Below are 19600 nucleotides of genomic sequence, written 5' to 3' on the forward strand. Positions count from 1 at the left end.
AGGTTGTGAGAAGCATCATTATTCCTTTTTACTTCCAACTTTTGGCTAGCTTACTATTAGGTTTTCTGGGGATTGACTAGAATGATAGAGAGGTTTTCCCCACTTGAGTACCAGGGAGGGTGTGGATCTACCTGGTCTCACTCTTTAGGATCACGGACTTTGCTAAGCATCTTTTGGAATGTGGGCTATGCACGTAATTCTATATTTGTGGGTAAAAGTTATAATACTGAATAAATCTGGAATTTGGGAAAATTACTAGAGAGTAAGATGAAAAAGTGTTCTATTAATTTGTGTAAAAAGATTTAAAATTGTATTTTTCACTCTTCAAAAGTAAGTGTGGAGATTAAAGGATGAGATTTTAAATCACCTTTGTGAGTTAATACATACTTAGAAGATGATTGCTGAATTTGTGCATGCTATATTATCTAATGATTGAGAAGTTAATTTTGATATGGAAGGAAGATACTGTGGTGTATGACAAAGAGAAAAGTTATTAAATAAAAGCAAGTAAAGATTAATAGTTTGTGGGAAATTAATGGATGGTAGAGAAACATTCATTCTAGAATTGAAGTTCGAGATGTTTGCTTTAAATTTATTTCAAGTTGATCAACTAAATATTCTTGGAAATAGGTAATGTAAAGTTGTTAAAAATGACAGCATTTTTTCTTATTTAATTTTTCTGAAAGGTTATACTTTATTTTTCAGGTACATAAAACAATATTTCTTATTCAATTTTGTAGTGTTATTAATAGAAAAAGATTGAATTTTAAGTTTAATTTTAAATTTATTGTTGCAAATGCAGAATATTATTATTCTATTCCAGTGATCATTGTTCTTCCATTGTATTTAATTAAACTTTGTTTTAAATTGATTTCTCTCATTCAAAACTTAAAATGAAAAATGCAAAATAAATTTTTTTCCTTCTTGAACCAATTTACTGATTAAAAAATTTTCAGTACCATTTTGTTATTTCATCTAATGTAGGAAAGTTATGGAATAATTTATTGTATATGTAAAAGCTATTTTCCCTTTTCAAGATGTTACACTTGATTGCTTTTTAGGTTTTTTTTCCCTCTTGCTTTTCACCTATTACCACCATTAACTAGAATACTGAACATTTTATATTCGGGAGATGTACTTAGTTTGCCTTCCCCCTTCCTTCTTATAGACCACCAAGATTAATGGGAGAAGGTTTTGTGGTGATGCAGTCAAATGATGTTGACATCTACTATTACATGGATGAGCCAGGTATTATTTTTTGAAAGTATGTTTCATAGTCACAATCCTCTTTCTTGTATGAAATGCTGATATCTAATAATATTTTAACTGTCTTTACTGAGGATATAAATAAGCATTAATAAATGGTAAATGAGGATGTAAGAATGCCTGCCTAAATAATATGTGTCGTTTGTCAAAAGTTGAATATTAGTTTAGTATTTCCGACTAAAAGAGAACAATATAGTAATCTTTCCTTCAAATTCTATTTTCACAAATATACCTCAAAAAATTGTGAATGCAAATGACAATGAGTGAAAACCTTTAGAGAAGGTGGTGGTAGTTAAGGTAGTTCATGCTAGCTTAGGAGAAAGACATCACAATATATTAGATTTGAGGCTTAAAGTTTGAAGATTGAAATCCAGCTAGTTACAGTGCTTCCCAGGTGGCTTCACTTTTGTAAAGGTAGCTAAACATTGAAATTTTAGCCCTTTTTTCTATTTATAATCTTTTTATACGTTTCAGGGGGTTTATGAGGTCAAAATATTTCCAAAATAAAACTAGGATGTTATTTGCCTTTTTCACCATGTTGACCTTTGCACTGATGGTGCAAAAGTGGTGGCGGGTAAAACTGCTGGTGCCTTAGCACGAATCATACCAGTGGTTCCAAACTTACTAGTAATCACTGTCTTTTTCACTGCCACACGTTCGCAGTAAAACAACAAATGCTAGTCTTACTTTAAAATGTCTTTGATTACGCAGTAAAAATTACTTTTACCAAATCTTGACCTTTGAGTAAACTTTTAATATTCAGCATGGTAAAATGGCAAGTACACGTAATGCACTTCTGCTGCATACCAAAGCACACTGGTGTTTTGAGGAAAAGCGCTTGTGTGATTGAGTTCCAAGCTGAACTGTTTGCTCTTCTCGTAGTACAGCAGTTTTACTTCAAAGAACAACTGGAGACAAACTGTGGTTTTGAGCTTTCATGTGAAAATTAGAATTTTGGAAAATTTGGGGCTGTCACTGTGCGTTTGACTTTTTTGATGAGACTATCAGTGATATTAACAAATATGATTTTTAAAATGTTTAATAATGAAATGACCAATGCATGATGTTATAAAGTCATACCATGGGTAAAATATTTATTCAAAGTGTAAGAGAGATCAGTAAATTTTAAAGTAACAGAGTATGAAAAGTTAAGCGATATGGTTTCAGATTCCACATTGCACCTAACATTTAAGAAACTACCACTTGTTGAATTTTGGTGTAGTGTCAAAGAAGAATATCCAAAATTATCTGAAAAAGCTGTTAAAATACTCCTCCCTTTTCTATTTACCTATTTGTATGAGGCTAGGTATTCTTCAAATCCTTGAACAGATTAAATGCAGAAGCAGCTATGAGAACTCACCTGTTTTCTATTAAGCTGGACATAAAATGAGATTTGCCAAAATAAAAACAATGCCAACATTTATCATTAATTTGTTTTATAAAATATGGTTATTTTTGATTAAAAAATATTTTCACTAAAAATGAAATTGACTTCATTAAATTTTTTTAAAAATAGTTATTTTCATTAAATTTTATGAAACATTTCATTATGTCAACATGTAATGAGTTTATTATTTAAAAAATTGCTCAATTTAAATTTTGAATACAGTAAATTTTGACAGATATTATACACAAAAAAGCCCACTTTAGGGTCCTCAGTAATTTTTAAGAGTGTAAAGGGTTCCTGAGTTCAAAATATTTTTAGAACTGCTGATCTAAGGAAACTTTTTAATGGTTATTTTAAGTAACTGCTTTTATTTTGTGTATTCTGCAATATAGGACTTGTTCCAGAGGAAACAGAAGAAAATACTGAAGGCGAAATGAGCAGTGAGGATTGCAAATTACAAGATTTGCCCCCATGCTGGGGACTGGATATAGTTTGTGGAAAAGGAACAGATTTCAACTATGGGCCATGGGCCGATAGGCAGAGGTACTTGAGTAAATTATGTTTCTAATAAGTGTTTCAAATGTATTGAGCTAATACTATAATTTTTATTAAAAGCTAGTTAATATTTTTATAAGCTATTTTATTATGGTAAGGTAAGATATCACTAAACATTTTAATCCAAATAATAACTTGTTTGTAGAGAAATTAGCATAAGCAAATTTGCTCCAAAGGAGGAGCTAATTCATTAGAAAAATGGTGAATGAGCAGAATATTTATTGGTTCTTTTGTTTTTCCTTTTGTACTTAACAAATATGCCAGGGATTGTTGGGGCAATGGAGATTCAGAGATAAAAGGCATGCGTAGTTCAGTTTTAGTGGAGGAAAAAAGAAACAAGAGTTTTATTAAGTGCTATAATAGAGTTAAGTAAAAAGTCTTGCAGAAGAACTTAGAAAGGTACTTAATTAGTTTGCTAAGACTGCCATAACAAAGCACCAGAAATTTCTAATAGTTCTGGAAATTAGAATTCAGAAATCAACATGTTGGCAGGTTGATTCCTTCTGAGGGCCATGAGGGAAGGATGTGTTCGAAACCTCTCTCCTTGGCTTGTAGATGGCCATCTTCTCACTGTGCCTTCACATGGTATTCCCTTTTGTGTGTCTTGTAGGTCTCTGTTCCAATTCCCTCTTCTTAGAAGAATACCAGTCATATTGAATTAGGGCCCACTCAAATGACCCCACTTTAACTTAATTACCTCTCTAAAGACCCCATCTCCAAATGTGGCCAAATCCTGAGGTACTAGGGGTTAGGACTTCAAATTATGAATTTTTAGGTGGACACAATTTAGCACATAACAGGTAAAAGCTCATATTAAAGATTAGAGGAGCGAAAAATTGGGGAAGGCTTTTTGGTAGAGGTAACATGTGAGTTGAGTTTTGAAACATAAGTAAGAGTTAGCCAGAGAAGGAAGAGGAGGATAAATAATGGAGGCAAGGGAAGAGTTCTGCAAATGCATGATACAGTGGAGAGTTGTCTTATAAGTGCCATAGGTTGTTAAGACATTTGTAGATAGTTAGAAATACAGATTTTATACTGAAGGTAGTGGAGAGTTTCTGAAAGGATTTTTTATCTTTTAGTCATTCTATTAATTTTGAAGTAATTCTCATTTTTAATATATTATGAACATCTTTCTACTTATTAAAGAATTTTAAACAAAGGAGGGACATTTGCCACTAATTATGAGGAAACATTGAATTTTTATGTAAATAGACATTGCTTCAAGTTAGTTTAGTTTTTCTGTTCATAAACTAGTTTGAATGGAGAAATACAAGCCAAATCATTCACCAAAGCAGATATTACTGGGCCGTTGATGGACTAATGAAAGAGTGCTGATACTTAGTCTTTTTATACTTGTTTTAAAAATGCTTTCTACCTGGCATTGTTAGAAGAATTACATACTTTGTCAAGTACTACGTTCTGTTAATCTTGGTATCTCTAGTATACAGGAATACCCGCCCCGTTAAGTAGCTATTTAACAATTGTATGGTAAACGAATAAGTAAGTTTGTTATTTGTAACCTCGTGCAATATGCTAATAAAATACTTCATTAAGTTCTGAGTTAGGTTATTTATTTGACTTGAAAGTAAACAGAGCTTAAAATTTCAGGTTAGAAAGCAAATGCTTTTCAAATTACTGGATTTAAATTTTCCTTTTATGCTAAGACTTTTTCTACAGTAAGCCATGCTATATTCACTGTGGAATAGTTGAAAATGAGGGTTTTTACATTCCGTTGAATAACAGTTACATATTGTTATATTTGAAAGGAAAAAATTAAAACGATGCTTTAATACAGACACATAAAATATTTTTGCATTTCTAGTACTTGAATACAATGTGATTCTTCTTAAACTATATTAACAATTTTTACATTAAAAAATTATTAAGGTATATTTCCATGAAAGTCCAAACTAAAATTCTTTTAATATATGGTCATATTCACTTCTGGGGTGATCTTTGTGTTCTATAGAGAAATGACACTGAAGTTAACATAAAAGAAAAGTTTGCTTAACCAATTCCCTTCAGTAGATCCTGCCTCTGTCAGGAGAGAACAGCAATATATTTCTTAACCTGGACCTAACAAAACCATTCAGGTTTATTTAAAAAAAAAAAGAAAAAAGAAATTTATTTTCACATGCGTTTAGTTAACTAACATGAATAATAATCTCCTCACTTACATGTATGAACACTGCATTTCCTCTTTTGTAGCCGTTTCCTTTTCTCCATCCCCATATTGAGTTTCTACACAAATATGAACTGTAATCAGAAATGGATAGTAAGGCCAGTTTTCTTAGCATCCACCTATTAATGTAAGAAATATAGGAAGAAATCTCAACTGTTTTCCTATTGGATAGTTGACTCAGCATTGTGAGAAGTTTTTGATCTCTGGGGTAGCATGACCTTTTAGCTTGTAGATTTTGATGTCAATTTACATGATTTTCTGAATTTTAAGATATTCAGCTTTTCCTTCTTGATATTTTCTTTTTAAGAGTTTTCATGACAGAGTTGAAATACAAGCTGTATTAGATTTGCTCCACATCCTTAGGTGATAACTACAATAATGCAAACAAATGTTCCTGACATTGTCTGGCCTTTTATTGCTTCCACTTAAGTGCTTCATTTGTATTTTCACACTTGATCCTCATAACCCAGTGAGATACGCAGGACGAGTGTGGTGAACTCATCCTAGCTGTGGGAAAATGGAGATGCAGAGAGGTTCAGTGATAGTGCAGAGATATCTTCTACAGCATCTGGAACCAAGATTCAGAGCAGCCCTTCAAGTCCACTGCTCTTCATTATATTCTGCTACCCACCCTGTAGTCCATGACTGTCTAATGATCATATTGGATTTTTTGTCTTTAATAGTTTTAGTTTTATATATTTGTGTCTTAGCCAAAACATTTGCAGAACTTTGTTTTCTTTTCGTACACATTAATTTAATGATGGCAAGTTATAGTCTCTGATAGGTCAGTTTACAAATTTCGTCCTGTTCATCTAATTTTTCCTAGTCTTATTTATTCCAAGCAGCATTTCCTGTTATTGGTGACTCCTTCCTCAACCCTTCCTGTTAAAAAGCCACAAACTGGCAGCTTCTCTGAATGTCTGAGTAATATTATACTAATTTTGACTCTAAATTGAAAATTACTTGGGTTCTTTCATCTTTGTCAAATCATAAGGGAAGGCAAATATATTAGGGCCTTAGCCTCCAAACTTTTTTTTTTTACTTTTTAGAAATATTTTGTTCTTTAGACTCTCACTGATATAATATTGATTAAAAATAATGATTATGACAATAGTAGAAATAACAGCCATTTTTCCCACGTGCCATGTACTGCCAAGTCTTTTCTGTATATGTTGTCATTTAATCCTCAGATCTATTCTGTGAGAACAGTTATGTTATTACTATTTTACAGATGAGGAAGCAGGTCAAGTTTCCTCAGAAAGGTTAAGTAACTTGTTCAGAGTGAAATGATTCTAATTAAACCATCGTCCTTCAGTTCTTTCCTTGCCGCTTGGGCAATTGAAGTACAATTGGTATACTCGTGGAAAGTCTTTAATTTCTCACAGTATGCTTGAACAGTGCAAATTTGGTCTTAACTATGTCTCATTTGGTAATAGTATATTTAATAAGTACTCAAAGCTCGTTGATCTGTGGAAGTATAAAACATTGGAGAAATAGTCTTTCAATTTATTGAAAGGAAATTATAGTAGGTGTTATTTTGTGACTTCATTTTTTTTTCTATTTGTCTAATTGTTAAATGACATAGCAGTGATAAAATAAAGTTAGAATACTGATTTTGGTCCCTTATCAGAGGTAATTTTGTTTGAATACCGTGTCATTATTCTTTCTACCTCCTTATGTAGAGATTGTTTATGGAAGTTTTTCTTCCCACCTGATTATCAAGTTCTGAAAGTTTCTGAAATTGCACAGCCTGGGAGACCAAGACAGATCCTTGCTTTTGAACTGCGAATGAATATTATTGCAGATGCTACAATTGACTTGCTGTTTACCAAAAATAGGGTAATTATTGAAATAATATAGTAGAAAATAGTGTTTAAAATTTGAACATTATTTTCCAGAGTATTTTTCTGGTGATTAGTCCTGTCACCAGATATTCATTTCTGTGGGCTTCCTGTAACTGCCCGCTGCCCCAAATAATTGTATATGTGTTTCTTTCATTAAGTGCGAAATAGTAGAAAGAAGTTAATTAATAATAATAGACCTTCAAACCATAGTCTGGTTCATTTTTCTCCTTTGTATCTGACCAAATTGTTTTAGTGTATTTTTGGTATAAATTTGAATTTTTGTTCTTAGGAACTTTTAATATCTATTTAGTATCATTCATGATTATATTTTGTCTGTGATAGAAACTGAAAAGTAAAGATGGGAGTATAATGATAATAAATGTTTTATATGAATTAATTTCTTTCTTTTGGTAGGAAACAAATGCTGTACATGTAAATGTAGGCGCTGGCTCATATTTAGAAATTAATATTCCAATGACAGTTGAGGAAAATGGTAAGCTGCAATGAGTATTTTTCTGTTTTAAATGATTAGTAGGGAAACAACGTATAAAAGTTCGTTAATCCATTTAGACTAACATTAATGGGGTTTTCTTTTTCAGTTTTCTGTTATATTTTGATGTACCTGTAGTTTTTAACAGTAAATGTTGCATAATTAAATTATTTGTGCACCTAGAGAGAAGGGAAAAATGTTTTAAGTTTAAAGAATTTTAAAATTAAAATGTTTAATTAAGTCTTATTACTCTATGCTTTCGTTATACCCTATACTTGTTGTAGGACTGAGCGTAATTGGCTTAGCACATGTTTTTCCTGTTCGTCTATTGCTCTGTGAGAGCAGGTGCTGTGTCTTGCTTTTCGCTGGTGTGTGCCTGGTGCTGAACCAGTGCCTGGCACATGGCGCATGGGCAGTAACTGACTGAATGACTGATAGGCTTTGTTTTAGGTTATATGGTTAGTAGATTTTGTCAGGGAGTAAGCTGGGTACTTTGAATAGCATAACTTTAAGAAAGCAGAATATTTCATATTTAAAGTATTGAATAATGCCCTGATAGCCATAGTTTCATCTGAGCTGAGATAATCTAAGTTATTATGTATTTGACATTTGGACTCTGATACAAGTTAATCAATGACATGATTCAATACTTTTTGTTAAATTTGTCAAAATATTATATAGACTTCTTCATTTTTCTTTCTTCTTCCCATTCTCTTATTACATTTGTAATCGAGAACAATTAAAATGAAATTCTGCTTTATTCACTTTCTTGAGCATATAGAGAATAGCAACTTAACCATATTTTTAAATTACTAACCAGCAATGTTCCTATTGCTAAGTATAATTGGAGTAATTTTTATATAATTCTTGGTTCTCTTTTCTTGTTTCTGTCACTTAACTTTGTTTCTACTATAACAAGAAAGCAGGCAGAGAGGTTGACTAGATTCATTAGCTTGCATAAAAAGGTAGCAGTCTGGTCTGCCTGCTTGGATAAGCAATTGAAAAGGTGACTGGGAATGGCATCGTGTATCTTTTCCCTATAACTTTGGGGCTATTTTAGTGAAGAACTAAACCTTATCTTAGCTGGTTTTAAAAGAATGATTATGCCAAGTTTTGAAGCAGATGCTTGAGAATCCTAAGACTGGTTGATTCAGAGTAGTCAGCTGGGAAGAAGCATCTTCTAGGACAGCCTTAATTACAGATATATAACAGGGGAAAAGGCAGTTGGGGGTTGCACAAAATTGAGAATGGTTCAATTAAAGGAATGTTTCTACCATTTTTAAACTGATAATGCACGTAGGAAATAATAGTCATACAAAAATTTTTTTGTACAGTTATTGGTGCACTGGGATGAAGGGGCCAGCTGATGGCTGAAGGGATCAGTGTCTCGAGTATACTGATTGTGAATTCATAGGAAGTGCCACGGCACACTGGTTGTGGAACTCTGAGTGAGTGAAGGGTCCGTCAGCCCAGTCAGGTTCTTGGTAAAGGTTAGGTGGCTTTTGAGATGACTATCTGAGGGGAAAAATAGACTTAGGTCTTTGACAGTAACAAAGTGTAGCTCAAATACATTTAGAACTTTTTTCAGAAATTCATGTGTTTGGGGGAAAAAAAAAAACCCATAGCAGGCTGCATGTTGAACTAGCCATATTAATGACCACAGAGTTAGTGTTCATAGAAGGGCAGTCCCTCAAGAAAATAAGTGAAATACTCTGAACTTTTCTGCTTTTGTTAGAATGGGGCTATGTTGTTTGGTAACTGTCATTACTAAGGAATAGCTGTTGTTTAGAAACTGTCGTTATATAAGGAGTAGTTGAAAATGATGAAAATATGTATCCTTGAGTCAGTGGAAGAAGAAAACAAGTGGGAGCTGTCTTAAATTGTTGAAAACTATCACTTAGAGAATAGACTTGTAGTTTTGCACTGGAAAGCAGAATCAGGATAGACATTATATGAAGATGGAACTTCCTTCTGTCAGAGCTGTCTAAAATGAGAAAGATCACCTATTAGGTAACAAGCTCTCCATCACTGAGGTGTGTTTAAATAGTGACTGATAACCATTTTTCAGAGATTCCTTCTTTGGGTGGTAGGGGGAGTTGTTTCCCGTCCAAAATTTTTAATTATGTATATATTTTTTAGGTTCTTAATTTTTACATTTTCACTTATTTTAGGTTACACCCCTGCAATTAAAGGACAACTCTTACATGTTGATGCCACCACCAGCATGCAATACCGGACTCTTTTAGAAGCAGAAATGTTAGCAGTAAGTCTAGAGTATATGATGATATGCATACAAGCATAAAATACAACTTTGGGTTTAGTTTTTTAATATAAAATTTTAATAACTGGAAAGTCCTCAAAAGGTCCATCTTCTCGTTCAAGAACCAGCAGGTGTCTTTGGCCCTAAATTTGGGAAGAGGAGTAGATTCCCAGTGCTACGGACTCTCTTTGGCATCTCTCAGTTGCTCTGCTTCTAGTATGGGGGAAGTGAATATAAGGCAATGATATATGGGTTTTGGGCCTTTAAAAATGTGAAAAGTTGTTAGAATATTGTTTTTAAACTGCATTGTATGGCCAGACTGACTCTCTCCTACGTTGTAAATAAGATATTTTTTTACTATCTGTTTTCTGACCTCTTGGATTCTTTCTCAGGGCTTAATAATTCAGTGTGCTTTTTTACTTTACGAATAAGGTAAAAGAAAGAAAATCTTATTGATACCCTGGATTGCACCATATTAGAAACAGAAAAAATATGGAAATGCTCATGATTAAAATTGCAGGTTCAGGACTCATTAATCAGGCAGATTTATTATTTTTTATCAGGGACAACAACAATAATGGCAATAATAACAAAAACTACTATGTAGAATGGCTGATATTCAGAGAGGATTCTTTTATATAATGGTACCGTTAGGTCCTTAATTGCTTGTCTAAACAAGCATATTTACACATGATATATATGTAAATTAAGAGGAAATTTTGCAATTACTAACAATATATCGAATACCATGCATATTTAGCATTTTAATGAATTCCTGAGCTATTGCTGATAAATAGTGCTGTGCAATAATGCTATTCCTGGTCAGGCAACTCTTGCCTTTGCAGCATTGCCAAGCTTTGGCAGGTGGAATACGCCAAAAAGCACTATGTCTGATCTATAACTACTGTGTCAAATGGGAACCCAGGAGGCACTGGTGACCAGACTTCTGTGTGACAGTATGCATCGCACTCCACTCTCCCTGACCCTAAGCCTCTCACTTAACAGATTAGGCTTAAGGAGGAATTAAGGACGTTGGCTGCTACTCTGTTAGTTTAGCTAGAGTATGGCATCCAAGACTGTAGTCTAATTTATTATTCTTGAAGTTTTTTGACCGCATCATGGCTTAGTGTTTCGAAGAGTTGGATGTAACCATGGATACTGACCTTTAGCCACAGCAATATTAAAATCTTGAAGGAACCTTCTGTTCAGCTCAGCAGGAAAATAAGTTTTAATTACTCACCAGTGTGTGAGTTCATTTCTAATGCTGTTCACACAATGTTACATTTTAAGCTTTAACATTTTGACTTAACATTTGGTTTGCAGTTCCACATCAATGCCAGCTACCCCCGAATATGGAACATGCCACAGACATGGCAGTGTGAATTAGAGGTTTATAAAGCCACCTACCACTTCATCTTTGCACAGAAGAACTTTTTTACAGGTAATTTTCTAATAAGTATAAATGTAATGTTATCACAGTGAACTTGTTTACATTCAGTAAATTTTGCTCTTAGATTCAACATAGGGATTTGATGACACGATTCATACTTTATTACTTTTACACCTCTTTTTGGGCTGAGAATATCAAAGGGAAAGTTTAAATATAGATATTTTGTCCTCTCTTCTAACACAAGCAAGGAAAATATGAACCCAAAATTGAGCTTAGAAGGAAATGAACAAACTCATCTTAGGCTAGTCCTTTGTGTCAGTTTAGTGGGAGATAAGATGGGGAAAGTGAATCAGTTTCTTTCTCTTCCTGAATTAGGCATCAGCATGACTTCATTATTTTGCTTTAATTATTATAATCCGCAAACAATGTATTCAAATAGTCGAATATGTTATTTTTGTATTTGGTTCCCCTACTTACTCCTTTCCATTGGCGTGGGCAATTGAGTTGATGCTATCATTAGTTGGAAAAAATTCCTTTATTTCTTGCAGCATATTTTGATAGCTACTCATTTCATGAGTATGGGAACACATAGTCTTGGTCTCTGAATAACATAAATATTACTACATAAAAATATGTAGCATTCGTTGAGCCTTCTTGTGAAAAATTTATCCAAACAGAGTTGGTCTGATTTGCCAGGGTCAGTGGCTACTGCAGAGCACCTGATATTTGCTTGACTGATGGCTACATTTATCCAGTCATCCGTCTGTCCATCCACCCATCCATGCACCCACCCACCCACCCACCCACCAATCCACCAGTTGTTTACAAGCATCTAGTCTGTGCTGAGTACTATTAGATATTTGTGGGTATAGTGGTGATTAAGGTATTCATAGATAGTCCTGTCCTGACGTTATGTACTAGCAATATGATGTTGGCCAAATTAATAATTGTTTAAGCTTCAGTTTCCTTATCTGTGAAATAGGGATAACAATTTCTACCCTAATTTTGCTATTACTAGAGTTTTGGCCTTTTATGATGCCATTACTACACTATGTTCAATCATAAGTCTTTTATATTTGTTTTTTGGTTTGATTGGGAGCCTTGTCTTGGGGACTACATAGAATGCGTCTACGTTCTTGGAGTTATGTAATTCGTCTCCAAAGCTCAAATCAGGGTCCCAGTAGTAGAAATTTTGGCTTTGTAGTCCTTGGCTACATGAACTTTTGTCAGTGAAGCTGAACACTGAATAAGTACGACTCAAATCTCATTTTTGAAAAAAATTATAGCTAAAACTTCTAGTGTGTATTGTGTGTCTGTCTCTGTTCTAAGCGATTTGCACATACTAAATTGTTGAAGCCTCATAGTAACTCTCTGAGATCAATATTATTATCATCATCCTTATTTTACAGATGAAGAAAGTGAGGTACAGAGTGGTCAAGCAATTTGTCCGGGGTCACATGGCTAGTAAGTTGGTCGAGCTAGGATTCCAACCCAAGTAGTCTGTCTCAAGAATCTGTTATATATAGCATCTTTGACAGTAGCCTTTTCCCTCTCGCTTATAATTTTGTAGTTTTTAACTTTGCTAATCTTTTAAAATAGGTTTCTATTTTCATTTTTTTATTATAAATTATTCAATTTATTTAAACTAAAAAAAAAAAAACCCAGCGTTTTCAAGCATTTAATCTTTCACATTGGTTTTCCTCCAGAAATATCACATCCTGAGACTTTAGCAGTGCTAAGAATAGTTGGAGTAGAAGTATAAATTCCTCAAGATTTAAAAAATTTTATTTTGTAGTAGCATTTTCATTTAGACTGAGTATTGTAACAGTTACTTTTAAACAGCCAATTACCCATTTCCTAAATTACAACCGTGTTTTCTCTAAATTATTTTTTTCCTCTAACTCTAATCTTTATGCTTACATGTATTGAAATTCACTTTTGGTTTTTTATTTTTTCTAAAATATATTTGGATAAATTTAGAAAATATAGAAAGACACAAAACTGAAGTTCTCATATCCCATATTTAACAGCTGTAACATTTAGTCATATTACTTCTCTTGTTTTTGAGAATTGTGTAAAAACTTATTTATTCTTTATAAAGGATAACTATTAGAGAGTGATATTAATTTAGCCTTGGAGCGGATATCTTAGTCATGGTGTTTGAATTGCTTTTGTCTTTTCTCAGTTTTATATTTCTCTGTTGACAGAATTCTGCAGAAAATAAATTATCTATTTGGTGTGAGGGAATGCCTAATATTCCTTAACAGCCATTCTCATGCCTATTATTGGTGAGATAAAATTGTTCTTAAGAGATTTCAGTGTGGGACAAAAATAGCTTCATGATAAGTATAATATAGAGCCTCAGGACTGAAAGATATAAAACCAAGGCAGAATCTGGGAATGATGAAATTGACTTAGAGTTACTCTGATAAGGAGGAGAAGAAAACAATGTAACAGTATTGCAAAGCTCCAGTACCAATTGATTGACATTTTATAGAGTGTTTACCTAACAACTTTACCAAGTGAGTTGTAGATGAGTTTTTTTCAGGCTAACATTTGGATTACCAACTTAATAACTTTAAAAATTTATTTAGGGCCAGTCCCGTGGCTTAGCGGTTAAGTGCGCGCACTCCGCTGCTGGCAGCCTGGGTTCGATCCCAGACGCACACCGACGCGCCGCTTCTCTGGCCATGCTGAGGCCGCATCCCACATACAGCAACTAGAAGGACGTGCAGCTATGACATACAACTATCTACTGGGGCTTTGGGGGAAAAAATAAATAAATAAAAATTATTTTTAAAAAAAAATTTATTTAAAAATTTGTCTAAATGAGTACAGCAGTCATCAAGAAAGTGCTTCTTTTTTCTAATCAAATTATTTGATAAGACCATCTGGTAATGAGAGCAGCTTTTAGTTTAAAGAAAAGTGCTTATTAGAAATAGCTGTTAAGAGGCCAGCCCCGTGGCTTAGCGGTTAAGTGCGTGTGCTCTGCTACTGGCGGCCCAGGTTCGGATCCCGGGCGTGCACCAACACACCACTTGTCTGGCCGTGCTGAGGCCGCGTCCCACACACAGCAACTAGAAAGACGCGCAGCTATGACATACAACTATCTACTGGGGCTTTGGGGAGAAAAAGGAGGAGGATTGACAATAGATGTTAGCTCAGGGCCGGCCTTCCTCAGCAAAAAGAGGAGGATTGGCATGGATGTTAGCTCAGGGCTGATCTTCCTCACAAAAAAAATAAATAATAAATTAATTAATTAATTAAATTAAAAGAAATAGCTGTTGAGGCTTCTAGTAAAAATATTTTGTTACCATAATTTTTAATATTAATCAGTAAAGATATTGTGTAAGCTGGTAGAAAACTATCTTGCAGAATATGTTGAAATTTCTAGTAAGATATTGAAGAAAAAATTATAAGACTTGTTAAAATTGGCTAATAACTTTATAAATTACATTGGTTTCCTGAGATTATTAGTAGATTATTTATGTTTATTTTTCTAGCAATTATATCTCAGTCTTTTAACTAATAGAAGTGTAAAGTGGATAAATGCACCCAAGTTGAAAGTCTCTTATGAATAATGTTTCAAAACAGATATAAACCATGATTTCAGCCCACAGAGAACTTATGGGATATCGCTTATGGGCATTTCTTGTTTTGTAGTATTTATCACTCAAGTATATTGGCATGTGCACTAGATGTAGATGAATGAAACAATACAAAACAGTGTATATATTGAGTGCAAGCATGAATTGTGAAGCTAACAAATGCATGTTAGCAAGACATGAGTACAGAGGAAATCACTATGATCTGAAGGTAATCAGAGAAAGTAAGGGAGGGCATTAAGATCTGAAATGGTCTTTGTAAATGAACTCAGTAATACTGAGAGTTGCATAGTATGTTTCCATGGAACATTCCAAAGCGTATTCATTTATATTATCTTCACAGTGACTCTGAAAAGGGATAGCTGTTATTGCCATCCCTGAGTTAACAATAAGGAAATTAAAGCACAGAAATATTCAATGACTTGGGCAAACTCATGAAACTAGTAAGTTGAAGAGACATTTAAGAACCATTTTTTGTGACTAGATCCTGTGCTCTGTCTTTTAGTATCATGCTGTTGTTAAAGATGGTTAGAGTTTTCTTCAGCAGAGAGGCTCCCAAAGAGTGTGTTTATTTTAGATAGGATGAATAGTTTGAGTAATAGTGTAGAACCAAAAATGTTTATGGGGGAGCAAAGTGAGAAAATCAGCTTGATGAATTTGTATTGTAGAGTTGGTTAATCCCAGTGATGACTTTTGGACCTCTTCCAGGTGCTAGACACTGTGCTAAAGAACAAAGTTAGCGGGTGGGGATAGAGTGATGCTAGTTAGGTAGCATGGCGTGTAGGAGAGAAGTTTAGAATTAAGCATAGATGCTGTAAGGTATGATGAACCACTGTGATTGACTGTTTAAATGAAATAAAAATATATTTAAAGTAAAACTGATAAGTGGAATTTTCTCTATTCATAGAACAGATTAATAGCCATATGCCTTTTGTTGTTGATATAGTAAAACTCTATATCTTAATATTAATGTAAATTATTATTTACTTTTGGTATTAAATATATTATTTTGCTGTTTTGTTGAGAGGAATTTCTAATATATGTGCGCAAGCTTCTGCACATTGCAGTTAAATTTTAAATGAGTTCATATGATATTCTGTAAGATAAATTTGACTTCTGATTTTGTTATTGAATCTAATATTTTTCAGCTTAAAAATCTCCTTTAAAATTCAAAGAAAACGACTTTATATATTTATTTGTACTTATTATTTTTCTTAGAATATCTTTAATAATACATGCTACCATTTGAGGAGTGCTTACCCTGTGGCAGTTACTGTGCTAAAACTTTACATATATTATCTTAGTTCTCACAATAACTCTGTGAAGTTGTCCCCATTTTGTAAAAGAGAAAACTGATAGCATTTAAGTCGTTTATTCAAGATTATGTAGCTAGTAAAATGATACAGCGAGAATTTAAACCCAGGACTGTCTTGGTGTCAAAGTTTGTGCTATAACAGTCTGGCTTCCAGTTGTTTCTCTCAAATACACAAAGTTCTCATTTTCTGTCCATAGCGCCGTGTTATGTACTGTGAGTATTTCAAGATAAGCTTGACACTTCTGAGAGGAAACCGTTCATTGAAAGACATTATTGCTGGGAGTATCAGTGCATGTAAATGATGCAAATGCCAGAAGAAGGAGTAGAGGAAGCCGTGGCGACAGACCAGGGCTAACATCTTCATATAAAGAGCTTTCACCTAGTGAGGTTAAAAAAAATTAAGATACCAAATGATAAGCAGACTAAGTAATGAACACAATTTTAAAAAGCAACAATTTAACCATACAAATCAGAAATACAACAAATCAGCAATCAACAAAGAAGATTGACTATAATTCTAAGAAGGCCAAGTCTGTGTTTTGTTTGCCATTGTATTTGCAGAGTCTAGAACAGAGTCTGGCACACAGTAGGCACTTTGTAGGTGTTTGTTTAAGGAGTAAAACAACATGAAAAAATGTTCAACCCTATTTATAATTAAGAAATTCAATTAAAGTGGGATACCATTTTTCAGTTACTAATTATCAAGCTGCACCCTCCCCCTCAGAGAGAGAGACAGAGAGAGAGAGAGAGGAGAGGTAGAAAGAGGTATAATGCAGAAGAGGGTACAATGAAATAGCTAGTGGAACACATTTCTGGTAGGAGTATAAATGGGTTCACTACTCTTGGAAAGCAATTCTGTAATTTGTAACAGCCTTGAAAAAATTAATCAATTTTGAGCCAGCAATTTTGCTTCTGGAATCTGTACTGACAAAGTAATCCTGAATACGTAAAGTATCTTGCACGAAAGTACATGTGATAACATTATATATGTAACACAAAAATTGGGAAAAAGTCTAAATATCCAAGTATAGTAAGTGGTTAAGTAAATCTTGGCAAATCTCTTTAATTGTTATTAAAATTTTTGTTAAAGTGTGAAATAACATGGAAAAATGTTAAGTTCAGTGAAAAAAAATCAATATATAAAACGTGCATCTAGGATAGTGTAAAAATCTACATAGAAAAAAACTAGAAGGAAACATATCTACAATGTTGAATATTTTGCTAGTGGAATGTTGAATGATTTTTTTTTTTCCTCTTTTATCTTCAAAAGTTTCTTTAAAAAAATAATAGGCATATGGAATGCATAAAATTTTTAAAATTTGGAACTGTGATTACTAAGTAAACATCTGTTTACTGTCAAATCACTTAGCTATATCTTAATCACCTTTTAATATTTCAGTATAAACATTCTTTTTAGTTACAAAAGAAAAATTCATTTTTGACTGGTGTTAGAATCTTTATGTTTTGTTTTCTGAATTTCGGTTAATTTTGCTTTCTGTCTCCCACCCCAATAATTTTAGATTTAATTCAAGACTGGTCCAGTGATAGCGCTCCAGACATTTTTTCATTTGTTCCATATACATGGAACTTTAAAATCATGTTTCATCAATTTGAAATGATTTGGGCTGCTAATCAACACAATTGGATTGACTGTTCCACTAAACAACAGGAAAATGGTAAGAAGTTTTAAAAAATTAGGGTAAGTATTCTGTTCATTAAGACAAATACCAACAAAGAAAATTGGTATTGATTTTGTAGTTTTAATAGATACTAGAATTGATCTTTTTTCTATTATCTTGTGAGACTCTCAGAGAACTAGTCAGTTTGTATTGGACTAAGCATATTGTCTTAAATTTAGTTTTGTTTAGGTGTGTATTTAAGGCAATTCTTATTTAAAATTTTATTAAAAGTAAAAGTGCATTTTCTTTTTTTTCCTTTTTTTGTAGTTTATCTGGCAGCCTGTGGGGAAACACTGAACATTGATTTCTCTTTGCCTTTTACGGACTTTGTTCCAGCTACATGTAATACCAAGTTCTCTTTAAGAGTATGTATAATTGAATGCATTGTTTATTCCACAAGGTTCATTAGTAAGTTTGATTTCTCAAAGCTTGTTTTCACTCTCCCTTGCCCATCTTGTTGCCACCCTGAAGTATTTTAGCTTTCCTCTATTGTTTACTGACCTTAGTGTCACAGAATTACTGCTGTTTCTTGTTTGTAGTTAACTGTAATGTTCTGCCATTCCCCTAAGTTCCCTAACTTCCCCTAAGAAGTTGGACAATGAAAAAAAAAAAAAATTTCTGAGCTGATTATTTTCTTAGAGCTCCTTTCTAACTTCTGTGGCTGATCTATATGTTCTTTTCAGAACCCCTTCTAGCTCTAATGTTTACTGTGTCTATGAACTAGATTTTACAGTTGCCTTTTATTTCATTGCTAATTGTAACCATGAATTCAAGGAATAACCACAAATACTTTTCTTTCTTTTATCTGAAAGCCAGCTCTCATGCATTCAGAATTTTGTGGAAGACCTAATTTTAGGTTATGTGCAATCAGTATTAGTTGTAGTATTGGTGGAGGTTATGGTAGTAAAAATAGCAGCAATACTAATAAGAGCAGCTAACACCTATTAAACATATTCTATGTGCCAGACACTGTTCCAAGTGCTTTATGATTAGTAACTCATTTAATACTCAGAACAACCCTCTTGAAGTAGTTGTTATTGTCTGCATTTATGGAATAGGAAACTGAGGAGCCGAGTTCATGTACCTTGTCCTGTAGCTAGTGAGTGGCTGAGTTGGAATTTGAACCCAGGCAGTAAAGCTTAGGGCTCCATTTTTTTAACCACTCTGCTTTGCCGCCTGTTAAGAAACCAGGCATCAAGATAAACAAAGATTAGGAGATCTATAAGGAAAAATGTGAAATTGAGTGAAGATCCTTTGATACACCAATTCAGAATTCTTTTTTTTTTTTTTTTTCTGGTGAGGAAGATTGGCCCTAAGCTAACATCTGTTGCCATTCTCCCTCTTTTTGCTTGAGGAAGATTGGCCTTGAGCTAACATCTGTGCCAGTCTTCCTCTGTTTTGTATGTGGGTCACTGCCACAGCATGGCTTGACGAGAGGTGTGGGTCTGAGCCCAGGATCTGAAACTGCAAACCTGGGCCGCTGAAGCGGAGCACACTGAACTTAACCACTACACCAGCGGCCTGCCACCAATTCAGAATTCTTAAAAGCTAGTTGAGGAACCAAAACTTACTAGAATCAAAAGAGACAATCGTATTTTAAAAATTAATAAAAATGCAAAACATATTC

The 19600-nt window shown here is 33.6% G+C and overlaps 1 protein-coding gene across 10 annotated transcripts in view; it reads left to right on the top strand.

Annotated features, from left to right (window-relative positions):
- The window catches only part of BLTP1 (bridge-like lipid transfer protein family member 1), a 198385-nt gene that overhangs the window by 42108 nt on the left and 136677 nt on the right, over positions 1–19600 (top strand). For all 10 annotated transcript variants that reach the window (XM_058549998.1, XM_058550005.1, XM_058550000.1 and 7 more), the window contains 8 exons: positions 1169–1248; positions 3046–3196; positions 7073–7229; positions 7649–7727; positions 9896–9987; positions 11308–11425; positions 17815–17970; positions 18241–18338. In XM_058549998.1, coding sequence (XP_058405981.1) covers positions 1169–1248; positions 3046–3196; positions 7073–7229; positions 7649–7727; positions 9896–9987; positions 11308–11425; positions 17815–17970; positions 18241–18338 — 931 coding nt within the window. The remainder of the gene's footprint in view (positions 1–1168; positions 1249–3045; positions 3197–7072; positions 7230–7648; positions 7728–9895; positions 9988–11307; positions 11426–17814; positions 17971–18240; positions 18339–19600) is intronic.

Source organism: Diceros bicornis, chromosome 11 (genome assembly GCF_020826845.1).
Source record: "Diceros bicornis minor isolate mBicDic1 chromosome 11, mDicBic1.mat.cur, whole genome shotgun sequence".
Lineage (NCBI taxonomy): Eukaryota > Metazoa > Chordata > Mammalia > Perissodactyla > Rhinocerotidae > Diceros > Diceros bicornis.